The following is a 12,989-nucleotide window of genomic DNA, read 5'->3' as shown; positions in this document are numbered from 1 at the left end:
AACCCACAAATAAGTATTTTAATAAACCATTATATATCTCCATGCAATTTTAAAACATGTTCTAAAATGTGACATTTTAAACAACGCTGATGAAGATGGGAAACACAAAAAGTGGTATCTTAAGTAGGTCGAAAACGATGAAACTACTTGTTCATGCAAATTAATGTTTTTTTTTTTTTGTTACAAATTTCTTTAAAATAAGTTTTCATCATTATTATTAGAAATATAGGATCAAGGTTATCCATTGTAATGGGTAGGTGGCATATTAATGTTGAATGACTTTTGATATCAAAGGACACAAAATAGAGAGATGAAAGTGATGGTTTAACTATGTTGATGGTTTTTCTAGAGATTGTGCATCAACAACAAGACTCAAATGAGTGGTTAATGTACAATTTTGCAACTTTTTTTTTTCTTTTTTCTAAATTGAATGGTTATAGATGATGCTCCTAATTGGAGTTGCGTTTGGTATTCATCATAGCAAATAACTCTTTTAATTCGAACTATGTATTGTCAAAGACAATCTCCCTAATTTATCAAAATTAGTTTTTTAAGGAATATGAAGAATCTCAAAAATCTAACTTGTATCATCCTAACAAAAGAATTTGTCCTTATACACATTAGAATTTGAACCTTCAACTACTTAATTTAAAAAACTTGAGTTTTTTCCTTTTTTTTTCACGATTATGAAAACCAAAAACATATAGTAAATTGCAATAATATAATATTTTATTATAATGAAAAAAATAATATTTAGAGAATATATTTCTGAACTCGATTACTAAATTAATAAGAACAATGAAGAAATGTAACAAAGTTTAAAATTTAGACTATCAAAAGTCACAAATTCGGTCCGCATTAATGGGAGAAGGAAAGGAAAATTTGAGTAACTTGATGTTGTTAACAACCTCGATTTGGAAATTTTTTTCCACTCATATTTTCTCAATATTTTAAAAGTATATAGTCCTTTTATTTTAACTATAATTTAGCATGGGTAATTTTATTTCATTATTAATAAATTTAAAACATATAAATATAGATTAAAATCAAAAGATATTTTTATTTTTTAAATGTTGGGGTTGAATAAAGAAATTTCATGTACCTAGACACACGTACGACAGAATTTGTGATGTTAGGTGTGTTTGGTTAAACAGAATAGAGGAGAGAGATGTAAAAGAAAAATATTTTGCGTGATTGGTTGGATAATAAAATTTTATACTATTTTTTGCTCGTTTTTCTTGAGTCTATTTGTTTTATTAAATAAACTAAATTACATAAATTTAAATTTTTTGTTTTAAATTTAACATTGAAAATTATTTATTTTATCTATTTTTCTCATCTCAACTTATTCTAAGTCTAGTTAGTTTCTTTATCTATTATTTTCTCAAAACCAAAACACAGCCTCAGTGAGATCACTCTGTTAATAACTTTTGGGTTAAATATGTTTTTGGTCCCTCAAGTTTCAGCGAAATTTGAAATTAGTCCCTCATCAAAAATTTTGACCAATTTAGTCCTTCATCTTTAAAAATGTGTGAATTTAGTTCTTTTAACCGAATTTTGTTAAGTTTATTTAACGTTTCAAACGCATTTCATGATAGTATTTGACTTATTTACACTGTTTGACACATTTTTACTTAAATGTTAACTCAAATATTATCATAAAATGCGTTTAAAATGTCAAATAAACTTAATAAAATTTGGTAAGAAGAACTAAATCCACGTATTTTTAAAGATGAAATGACTAAATTGGTATAAAATTTTGAAGAGGGACTAATTCCAAAATTCACTGAAACTTGAGGGACCAAAATCATATTTAACCCATAACTTTTTTACATTATATCCACAAGAGAAACACTCCTCTAAATAGCTTAATAATATATAAATGTCAATAATTGCATATGTATATACATAGATATATTTAAAAGTAGTGAAATAATGAAATGAATTAAAAATTAAAAAAATATTATACAATTAACCAAAAGTGTAAGAAGGAGCATGTGAATGGGTTCGGGGGTTGGTGGTAGCATCACTCACACACAACAACAAAAGCCGGTGAAGGTGAGGTCAGAGATAATTAACTTTTTCTTCAGTATTTTTATATTTTTATAGAGAATTTTATTGAAAGCGATAAATTCTATTTTAAAAAAATATTTTACAATATCTTTTTATGTATTATAGTGCTTGTAGATAGAAACATTTTAAGACATTCATGGTAAATATTTTTATTATATTAAAAATTAATAAAAAAATCAGTGTAAGATTACTTCTGTAATAATGTCTCGGGTTTTTATGTAATTATGGAATAAGTGCCAGCTTTCTCAAAAAACATCACATGCTAAATTAAACTTATTTTAAAATTGTCAAATAGCTTCTGATTTGATTTTAATATTACCGAACGAGAATAGTTTTAATTTTAAAATTTTGAAAACATAATATATTTTATAAAAGATAATTCTTTTGATGTCAAAAATGTATGCGCCATCATTGAATAAATTAAAAAGTTAAAAAGGTATTACATAATATAAATGAATATTTAAGTATAAATAATATATAATTATTTTAATTTAATTGATAATCTCAAATTGGATTACTGAAAATATAATTAGGTTAAAATGTTGAAGTTCTGTGGTCACTGATGGCAGGCAGCAAAACCTGACCTGAGGAAGTTATCTTCTGCAGGGACCCACACAGTTCCTCGAGAACAACAATCAAAGTAATGAATACGTAACCGAAAAATTTATTCCTTGATATTTATTTTTTATCGAGAACATTAACTAGAGTGATGAATGCCTAATTTTTATTAGCAAAATGCCAACTTTACTAATTAGATATAATCAATTTTGTAACAGTTATTTATTAATTGTAATATTAAATAAATTATAAATTTAATAATTATTTATTTTATTTTATTTTATTTAAAAGATAAAAGATTCATAAATATTACACATTTGATAATTTATTTAATAAAAAAATTTAAATAATAAAATAATTATATTTTAATATTATTAAAATTTAAAATGTAATTAAACATAAATATGCTAATTATTTTTATTTTTATCTTTTATTAAAAAATTATATTTTATTTTCTGTTAATTTAATTTTTTATGTTTATTTATATTTTATGTTTTTAATAATATTAAAATAGAATTATTTAATTATTTTTTAATTTCTTTTACGTAAAATAAATAAATAAATAATTATAATGATATAATATTTATTTATGAATAATTTTATCCTTAAATAAAATGTATTAATATTTATTAAAGTTAGAATTTATTTAATATTAATTAATTATAAATTTTATAAAATTCAAAATTTATTAATTACACCTTTTTATTTAAGAACACTTTTTATTTAACTGGTAATATAAAAGTTGGAAAAATTGGGGATAATAAGAAATAATAATAATAATTTAAAATTTTCATTTAAAGACGGGAGGAGAAAAATGATTAAATAAAGAAAAGAATTACAAGAAATTGCAAAGCAGCATACACTTGCAATAAATTAATAATTAATTAAAAAGAAGATCTGTGATTAAAGAGGTGCAATTGGTCGATGACAACTCAAAGAGAAGTAAACGTTTTCACACGTACGAAGCGGCACAACACGTGAGTTTCTAGATGTTTGACAAATTTTCAAAGGCTTGTTTTCTTCTCTGTCATGCCACCTTTCAAATCGAAAGTGGTTTCGCATTTGCATGCTTTCGTCCTCATCTATTCTCTCTGCTTTTTTTTTTTTATTATTTTTATGCTGCTATGGTCAAAGACTTTCAAAAGGTTCTGTAATTCTAATGTCACCCCTGCATAGTCAAAAAACCAACGCTTCCCCCATAGACATTTCTCTCTCATTCCTCGCTTCCTCGATGAAACTACACACAAAAAAGTGATAACCAGACACTTCTACATTTGGAATTCGGGTAAGGTTCCACCTACCCCTTCAACTTTCCAACAACGCTGTCTCTGTCTTTCGTTGCTACTTTTCTGCCTTGTCAATCTCTTATCTATCCCTCGGTTTTTCTCCTTATTCGCCTCTCTGTTTTTTTGTTTCTCTTTCATGGGTGTCTCCTTCTGCTGTACGTGGTGCTTCCCTCCCGTTCCTTCTCTTGCACTCTTTAATTTCCATAGATAAACTTCTTCACCTGCAAATGCTTTGAGTTAAAAAAGGGCTGCATGCATTAAAGAAAAAAGACAACCTTTAAAAACATATGTGGGTCGGGTCTAGTTCTGTTTTCCTTTTTTGTTTCGTCTATGATGAGATCTTTTAGATATATTGTTTGTGTTTTGCAAAGATTTGCACTATTTACTAGGATTTTAATGGGACATGTTTTTGCATCAGTTGTGGTTAATTGAGTTTTTTGTTGACTGGATGGAACAGTCACAGTAGGATCGGTTGATACGAAAGGTGAGGCAGGGGAGACTCAGAAAGAGATGGCTCACAACGGAAGAGTTATACAAAATTGTGTTTATGCTCCTAATCCCTACCATGAATGCACCGAGGCTTGCTTGCAAAGGATCAAGGAAACCAAGCCTGGCAAGTTAATTAAGAACAAAAAGAGTTCTGGTCAGTTCTTTTTCTGTTTCCTCAACTTTTATCATTAACTGCTATCACTAATATATCAGTGTATTTCGGCATCAGTTTTTAGTTATAAATTACACGAAGTTGTGGATTTTGGCTTGTGGCATTCTTTGCTAAAAATCACTTCTTTTGTCCTATAGAGTGAACTGTTTAATTGGGATGATGTCCCTTTTTACTCACCTATAAAAGAAGAATCCTGATTCTGGCCAAGGTTTTAAATTTGTAGTCCCCATCATGTTTTTTCACCTCATGTCGCGTCTTTGGCGATGTAGGGTGAAGAAAATGAGAAGAAAGAGTGAGATTTTTCTTGTTTTTGGCTTAGTATCCTTTATCATTTGGTAGAACACACATCCTTGATCGTAGGATGATTATGCCTGTAGACTAAGGACTCTCAACCACTATTTGGTGTCTGATCTGAGATGTGGTTCATCCAAGACATTGTGTGGATTGTGGCCTTTAACACTGGAAATTGGAGGCAGATGTGCCTGCAATTGCGATAGTGATGTAGTCTTAGTGAGTTAAGTTTGCGCCAATAATTGCGATCAATGACCAGTTTTTCAAACCTTGTTCCCTGCATTTAGTTTCCTGTTCATTCATACATTCAGCAACTCAAAACTGTCTGATTCTCATGTTTTTTTTTCAACAAAACAGACTTAGAACAAGCTTTCATAAGTTCAATTGTCCCATCTTCATCCAACTGTTAATAATGCAATGAATGCCTGAAAATTTGACTGCTTTGAATCCTACTAACTGCTTTCTGCTATATGTTCCTGTTCTGTATGTCTGTTTTCTTGCGCCCTTTATGGACATTTCTCATTTTTTTCTGAAGCTGTTTTGACTTGTTTATATATATACATAAACTTTCTTTGAAACTTTATACTGAGCCCGCAAAAATTAAAAAAAGAAAATTTAACACTTGTAAGATCTGTCTTTTTTCTTTTTTCCACAGATTATCGCAGAAGTGTTACAGATGGTGAACTTGGCAAAAAGATGAATGAAGGAAAACGCAGGCCCTCCTCAGGTTGCCCTAAAGCATCTAATCCATACCATGTCTGTGATGACAACTGCCAGAAAAGAATGTCTGGGGCTGATCCAGGTTTCCCTCCATTTCTCATCCGCCATTTAAAGATTTCTGTGATATAAATTCGGTGAAAATTTTCTAATTTTAATCCATTTAATAGCTTGTAAGTTGTGTCTTGTGTTGAATTTCTGCACTCAGAGAATTGTAATGCAAGATTTCTCCATTCATTCATCTGATTTAATCTTCTTTCAGAAAAGAACTGTCACATGCACACACACACCCCTTATGAAAAGACTAGTGTCATTACAGATTTCACTGTCATTACTGATGTCTACAATTTAAACATTACACAGTCCATTATTGTATAAACCTGCACCATATGTGTAATTGGTTTTGTATAGTTCAGAAATACATAGTTAATGGCATTCATACTATAGGATAATATAGACATTGATTATATATTATAATATGAATGGACCACACGCTTCAGGCCACCATGATATTATTTATCTATGATTCAACTTTGAATGGTGGTTAAGAAAACCAGTAGCAGATTTGTTTGACCAGTCAAATATGTTACTTGGAGGTGATAAACAGATCATTGGTATACCTAAGATCTTCCACTGTCAATATGTTTCTTATTGCTATTCTGAGTATTGTTTTAAATTGCAGGTACCATGTCATTGAACTTTGACAGGAAAAAGAAGGTTGGTTCCAAGCCAGAACTCCCCGTTCTTGACAGCATTCCACCCTCAAAGATTGGTGCTATTTATCTCTCTGATGCTTCATCGCCATTATCAAGTTATTCTGAGCAGACAAAGGGGGAGTCAAAAAGAAACGAGCTAATACCTGTTTCTGGAGAAATACATGTCCTTGATGTCATGGTAGAGGCTTTTTTTTCTCCTTTTTTGGTCAAACCTCACATTTTCTTCAGTCAAAAGTTCTGTTTATATTATGGTCTAATGCAAGCAAACCAAACAAGCATTTAGTTGACTTTTCTCTTGTCCTTGTTTCTTTGAAAGCCTACCAACAACAAGGTCCAACCAAAGCAGAATGGGGACAAAAATGCTTCACCAAAAGTTGTTCCAATCACCTCTGTCTATGACATGGGAGGTCTCACCAAACCAGATGGTGGGTCCATGAAGTTTTGCTTCTCTGGTGCTCTCCATGACAATGACGACAGCGATGACGGCGAGGAGACCGAGTCAGTGGTTTCCGAGGCGCGTGTCCCCGTCGGAAAATACCATGTGAAAGAAAGCTTTGCTCCAATTCTGAAATCCATCTTTGAAAAGTATGGTGATATAGGAGCAAGTTGCCACTTGGAATCAGTTGTGATGCGATCATATTATGTGGAGTGTGTGTGCTTTGTGGTCCAAGAGCTACAATCTACAGCAGTAATGGACTTGACAAAGTCTAAAATCAAGGAATTGTTGGCCATTATTAAGGATGTAGAATCTGCACAGCTTCGTGTGGCTTGGTTGCGCAGCATAGTTGATGAAATTGCTGACAGCATTGAACTGATCGATGAGCACCAGGTAGCAGAAATGGCAAAGGCTAACTCTGATCGTGAAGTGGAAACACTGAACAAAGAGCTAGAATCAAGCCTTGAAAGTTTGGCTCAGAAAGAAGAAGAGGTAAGGGATATGAAAACAAGGATTGAAGAGATCAGAAAGCGATTAAGCGAGCTTGAACTCAGGTCTTCTGATTTGGACAAGAACATCATGTTACTGAGGTCCAAGGTTGATAATTTAGATAGCAAATCGTTGCTAGATGAACTAGTGTAATGAAATTTCTCTTTCAAATTTCGTCCTCAGAGTTATGATATTGCTTAAATTGTAGAATATGGAACTGAATAAACGCATGACGTACGTATATTTTTAAGCCAGGGAAGGTTTGATATGATTACGTATTGCACCCACACATGCACATTTTTAAACTGTACTTTCATTTATTTTTACTTATATTTAAATATCCCAACAACATTGGGTTGAAAATGTAGTCATAACCGACTAATTCGAGACTTTTTATGTTATTTCCTTGGAAAATGTATACTTTTTTTTTTCTATTATTCACATGATAAAATGTTGTCGGTGTTTCACACTATACTTTTATGTTTGGTTGGTGAGACTGAATGCCTGAAAGTCTTTTGAAATTGGAAAAATCTACGTGTTTATTTTGAAGTGAATAACGGAGAAAAAAAGTTATGTTTATTTATATGTTCGCAGTTGAAAACAAAAATATGAATGGCTCTTAAAAAGGACAGAGAATAACTTTGGTCGATACGCAAACAAAGTATGATAATGGTTCGGCTAGGTTGTTGCATTCAGGAAAAAACAAAACCAAGTCGCTGATGAGTTTTTCTATTTTCACTGTTCTTTTTTGTAGCACTTTACTTTGTTTTTTGTTTTTGTGTTTTTGTTTATGTAATATAAACTTTTCAATAAAATACAAAAGATTCTTTTGAGAAATTTTGGACTAGATATCCCGACACTTTTCAATCAACTTCTGAGAAGTGTTTTAGGAATGTGTAAATGTGTCTGAAATTTATTTTTGTTGAATGCATAAGAAATTAAATTTACTTCGGTGACAGATTTAATGAATGTCAAGTGAGGAATGTAAACTCAACGGTAAACGAAAATATATGACAAAATTGAATAAAAATATGACATATCTCTAAATTTTGTTAAAATTAGTTATATTTTTTGTATCTGATAGGTTAGTTTGCTGAATTTATTTTATATCTACATTTCTTCTTTGTTTTATATGTTCTCTCTGATTTAATTCTTTTTTATTATTACTTAGTTAATTCTCTGAATTTTTTTAATATTTTCTTGAATAAATAATTCCAGATAGAAGATTATCAAATATAAATTATTTGCTACTTAACAATATTTGATTTAAAGTAAGTTTTCTTTTATTTTAAAATATCTCTATCTTTAATATCTCGTTCTATTTGTGAGTATTCCAACATTATACTTGTTTTGTCCATTGAGATTTTGGTAACTATTTTCATTAACTTTGTGGTGTTTCTTAAAGTCTAAAGTTTTTTTTTTAAACGTTTGGTATGCTTCTAATCCTATTTTCCTATTGTTTGAGAAACAAATAAGTATAAGGTAAAAGAAATCATTTTGAATTATACTTTTTATGTAACTTTCTGGTGTAATTATATCTAATATACAAAAAAAAATTATATATATATATATATATATATATATATATATATATATATAACTAAATTTCCTTATAATGGGATAGAAATTAAAAATAAGTTTAAATCAATTTTTATATACGTTTAGTTTTTTTTTTTTGGTTTTCAAAATTAATCTATTATTGTGATCCACTCCCAAAAATAAATTTTAATCTCTAATTATAAATATTATCGCTGATATGTTATTTTCACAAAATATTAAGAACAATGTTTAATTAAAAGAGTTTTAAACATTGTTAAGGTAAAACGAATTGGTAGCACCCTTTTAAATGATATATTATATTGAACTAACGTTATTTAATTATGAAAATTTTGAAAAATTAAATATTAAAATTTAATAAGAACTAAAATTGTATATTTATGAAATTATAAAAATAAAATGGTTTTAAACTTAAAAAAGAATATAAGTAAAGAAAAAAATGAATAGTTTTGATAGTATAATATTTTTATTTGTTATTAAAAAATAAATTAAAAAGAGAGAGGCAATTTTTAAGGAGTCAGATCAAGAATAATAGCTAGGAATCTAAATAAAATCACGAATAATAGCTAAGAATCTAAATAAAATCAGGAATAATAGCAAAATCCCATGGAGCACTGCATTAGAGAATAACACAAACCCTAATCCCAAAAAGTTTAGAAGAAAAGGAAAAATAGATAACATACCATCACTTGGGTGCGGGATTGAATTGCCACCAATAAATCTTCAAATCCGAATCCCATTCCCAACTCTTTTTCTTCTTATTGTTCTTCTTCTGTCGTTAAGGTTCGTATTCTCTTCTCTTTCGTTTAATGTTTTACTGCGAAGTGCGTACCCAACATTAAGCAACAACAGATTCCTCTATTTCGATTTCACCTGTAATTTATGTTCTTTCAATTCCAATTTCTGTTTTCGCTACTTGTTGCTTTCAATTTTTGAAATAAGAGGTTTCATTAGGGTTTTGACGCCAACGTGTTTGCTTGCTATGCGGTAACGCAACAGATCAGAGGATAAATACTCTGCGCGACATGTCCGGGGAACGAGCAGTGCATCCCGATTGCCGGAATGCCGGTAACCCTTTTCATGAATGCAGTGATTACTGTTTTAGAGTAATAGCTGAAGCCAAAATTAGGTCGCAACCAAGACAATCTGGTTAGTTTCTCTCTACTAGTTGTATAGTTATCTATTGATTTCATTATGTTTACATCTAAATTCCATCTTAGACGTTTGTTATTCCGTAAGTGGTCACTGTCTAAGTAAGTTGATAACTAAGATTACAGAACTTCTGTTAAATTATCTTGGTTTTTTCTTTCGTAACTAAAAAATTGCTGTATTTTTTGGTTATATGATGCTAGTGCTAAGTTTAACTATCCATATTTACATATCGTTTTCTATGTCTATCAGAAGTTGGACAAGCTAGTGGGGGAAGTGACTCTAAGCAAGACATCCCAGATGAGTCACACGCGGATGAGGAAATACATGATGACAGACCCAATTTTGAAGAAAACTCTGACAGTGATCCTGACCAGCCGGCTGAACAGGAAGCAGAACAAATAGAGATTGACTACACAAAACTTTCGGGGAGACAGAAAAAGTGGATGGAATTGAGAGCCAAAATGGTAAACTGGTGAAAAATCCCTTGTTTATAAGAATTTATTTATTTCAAGAAAACCTTAGATTGTTGTTCTGTTTTCCTTGAAGCAAGAAGCAAAAAAACGTAATCAAATTGAAATAGCTGCTGAAAAAAAGAGGATGGAAGCGCCAACCGAGTCTAGGGGTGTTTCAAAACAGAAATGGCTTGAGGATAGGAAGAAAAAGATTGGAAAACTTCTTGATGCAAATGGACTGGATATGACAAACGCATATATGCTTGACACACAGGAAGCAGCAGAAGTAAAATACAAGAAATGGGAGAAGGATCCTGCTCCATTCGGATGGGATGGTATGTTCTGTACAATCAGTATGTTATTTTTGTGGCTGGCATGTGTATAAATGCAGATTGTTGTACTATTCTATTAGTGTGTAAGCTCCAATGCAGTTCCAAAAAAATTCAGATTTTCAAACCTGAGTTTTAAAGCTCATTTCTTGGTTGTCAACTTAAGAGTATGATGTCTTTTCCTTAAAAAATAATCCTAGATTGAGTAAAGATTTTTGCATGTTTAGATTTACAATTTTTAAGAAATGAGCTATTTCTAAAATCCCAGTGAGGAAGGGCTCGATTGTTTTTGTTATTCTATTGTTAAAAAGTTCTAAGAGTACTTTTTAGACAGAAAAGCTCAGAGCAAAAATTTTCTAGATATTTTTTTAACCATACAATGGTGTCATTGATTGAAATGGTGATTGAATATTTACATTCTCGTTATTTGAGATCTAAGGAGAGTTTTATCTTACGAGAAATAGATGCCTTATTATCTCTGTGTGTAATTGATTGAAAAATTATCCCAGGGAACTTTCATATTGTAGAGAGTAGTGATTGAATCTAATAATATTCTATTTTATCAGTATTCAATCAGAAGTCATTATACAATGCATACAAAAAGCGGACAAAGAATGTTGAAGTCGATGTAGAAGAATATAATAGAATGAAAGAGGCTGATCCGGAGTTCTACCGAGATGCTTCTAGTCTCCAGTACGGAAAGGTATACTACCAAAACATTGATATATTTTTTCAATCTATGCATTCCATTACCATTAATTTTTGTTGTGACTAGCGGTCTTTCCTTTCATTTTAGGCACCAAAAATCTCAGAGGATAAGGTTGACAGGATGGTACAGGAGCTCAAGGATAGGGAAGAGAAGCGCAAGTCATTTAGCAGGAGAAGACGGTTTCACGAAGAGAAGGATATCGACTCAATCAATGACCGTAATGAGCATTTCAACAAGAAGATTGAGCGAGCCTTTGGTAAATACACGCTGGAGATTAAAAATAATCTTGAGCGAGGAACTGCATTGCCTGACTAAGGTTATGTGGTGAAATCAAAAGGTTCTGATACTGAAATGCACTTTTTTAGAGTGCCTTTTGATCATGTAATATTATAGTCTAATACTATGCAACGCAACTTCAAGTAGTGCATGCTTGCTTGGGACACCTGGGTTCCTCGCAGTGACACCCTTCCCAACATTACATAAATATGCTGTTTCTAAGGAGAGTTTATACCTCCCCACGTATATTTCAGCCTCAGTGTTTGTTTGGGGTTAGGTATCTTCATCATTTCCTTTGGGATCGTGATATGCATTTTGATGTTTGGATTGAAGGAAAGATTTGAATGAGATGGATTGGAAATCATCACATAATGAAATTTTATCTGTATGGCTTACTTAGCTTATGATGGAATTTTGTGAACTTAAAAGAAATACTGATCTACTTTCTAATAAAAACAAGTATTTATCTACCCTCCAACGTTGGATTTATAAGATGGAATTGGATTTCTTTTTTCATTGAATTCATGTTACTCATTTATCTTTCTTTAACTTGTAGCCTCACGGTGGAAGCTAAATATAGACTCTGTTCTTTACACCTAAATTACTATAGCCACCAAATCCATTTCAGTGAAACTCCCAGACTGAACATGATGACGCATCATTCTAAAACTGAATCATACTATATAACTTTTAGGATTTTGATGTTGTTTTTGAAATGAAGTGATTTATATTTTTGTAATCAGCTTATCCAGTTATGCAAAAAATTAGTCCCTTGAGATTTAGTTTATCTGTAAATTAGTCGCTTACACCCATTATGGATGCTATAAACCAGTCGTTTGTTCTTTCAAAAGAAATTGTTACCATTTTACCATTTAGTTTCAGAGGCAAATTAAGTGATAGATTCAATTTTCATCATTCTGGTGATTTCCCTTGAGTATTGCAATGTCTTAAAGAATCTGCTGCACAGAATAAAATTACTCGAATAAAACTCTTCCGAAACATTTCACCGGATACCCTGACACCGACGAAAGAACTTTAATTTCACTGGGGCTACTTTAACTATTTTAATTCAAATGTGATATTTTGACAACTAAATTTTAATAATTTTATTTTAATTTAACAGTAATATTTTGACAACTAAATTTTAATAATTTCTTTTATAATTAAAGATAATATCTCTTAAATAATTTTAGAATATAAAAAAATGAAAAAAATAGAAACATATCAAGTTAATGACACCTCAAGTTGTAAAATAAAATTTTAGTTGTTAAAAATCATTTTTCATTT

The 12,989-nt window shown here is 30.6% G+C and overlaps 2 protein-coding genes across 6 annotated transcripts; both read left to right on the top strand.

Annotated features, from left to right (window-relative positions):
• Nucleotides 1-3,734: 3,734 nt before the first annotated feature.
• On the top strand, nt 3,735-7,517 carry LOC114192586. Of its 3 annotated transcripts, none has more exons than XM_028082350.1 (5): nt 3,735-4,072; nt 4,375-4,560; nt 5,525-5,671; nt 6,269-6,480; nt 6,619-7,517. In XM_028082350.1, exons 1-5 carry the CDS (start codon nt 4,054-4,056, stop codon nt 7,378-7,380), a joined length of 1,326 nt encoding a protein of 441 aa, XP_027938151.1. In that variant the 5' UTR covers nt 3,735-4,053; the 3' UTR covers nt 7,381-7,517. The 3 variants fall into 3 exon arrangements, with proteins under 3 accessions (XP_027938151.1, XP_027938152.1, XP_027938154.1); XM_028082351.1 differs by having other exon boundaries at nt 3,737-3,916; XM_028082353.1 differs by lacking the exon at nt 3,735-4,072 and adding an exon at nt 4,084-4,206.
• Nucleotides 7,518-9,359: 1,842 nt separating this feature from the next.
• On the top strand, nt 9,360-12,106 carry LOC114192367 (pre-mRNA-splicing factor syf2). Of its 3 annotated transcripts, none has more exons than XM_028082068.1 (6): nt 9,360-9,567; nt 9,784-9,933; nt 10,186-10,400; nt 10,483-10,723; nt 11,284-11,420; nt 11,514-12,106. In XM_028082068.1, the coding sequence occupies exons 2-6, from the start codon at nt 9,810-9,812 to the stop codon at nt 11,739-11,741; spliced, it is 945 nt and encodes a 314-aa protein (XP_027937869.1). In that variant the 5' UTR covers nt 9,360-9,567; nt 9,784-9,809; the 3' UTR covers nt 11,742-12,106. The 3 variants fall into 3 exon arrangements, with proteins under 3 accessions (XP_027937869.1, XP_027937871.1, XP_027937870.1); XM_028082070.1 differs by having other exon boundaries at nt 9,387-9,567; nt 9,739-9,933; XM_028082069.1 differs by lacking the exon at nt 9,360-9,567 and adding an exon at nt 9,572-9,659.
• The last annotated feature ends 883 nt before the right edge of the window (nt 12,107-12,989 follow it).

The sequence above is a fragment of the Vigna unguiculata genome, chromosome 7 (genome assembly GCF_004118075.2).
Source record: "Vigna unguiculata cultivar IT97K-499-35 chromosome 7, ASM411807v1, whole genome shotgun sequence".
NCBI classification, from domain to species: Eukaryota; Viridiplantae; Streptophyta; class Magnoliopsida; order Fabales; family Fabaceae; genus Vigna; species Vigna unguiculata.
This window is presented reverse-complemented; position numbering and strand designations above follow the sequence as displayed.

What these genes read in the sequence shown, in the direction of transcription:
- LOC114192367 (XM_028082068.1), top strand. Translation starts at nt 9,810, where the DNA reads ATGTCCGGGGAACGAGCAGTGCATCCCGATTGCCGGAATGCCGGTAAC. An exon ending in TGCTCCATTCGGATGGGATG is followed by an intron (nt 10,724 to 11,283) that starts GTATGTTCTGTA and finishes CTATTTTATCAG; the next exon opens with TATTCAATCAGAAGTCATTA. An exon ending in CTAGTCTCCAGTACGGAAAG is followed by an intron (nt 11,421 to 11,513) that starts GTATACTACCAA and finishes CTTTCATTTTAG; the next exon opens with GCACCAAAAATCTCAGAGGA.
- LOC114192586 (XM_028082350.1), top strand. An exon ending in TAAGAACAAAAAGAGTTCTG is followed by an intron (nt 4,561 to 5,524) that starts GTCAGTTCTTTT and finishes TTTTTTCCACAG; the next exon opens with ATTATCGCAGAAGTGTTACA. An exon ending in TACATGTCCTTGATGTCATG is followed by an intron (nt 6,481 to 6,618) that starts GTAGAGGCTTTT and finishes TTTCTTTGAAAG; the next exon opens with CCTACCAACAACAAGGTCCA.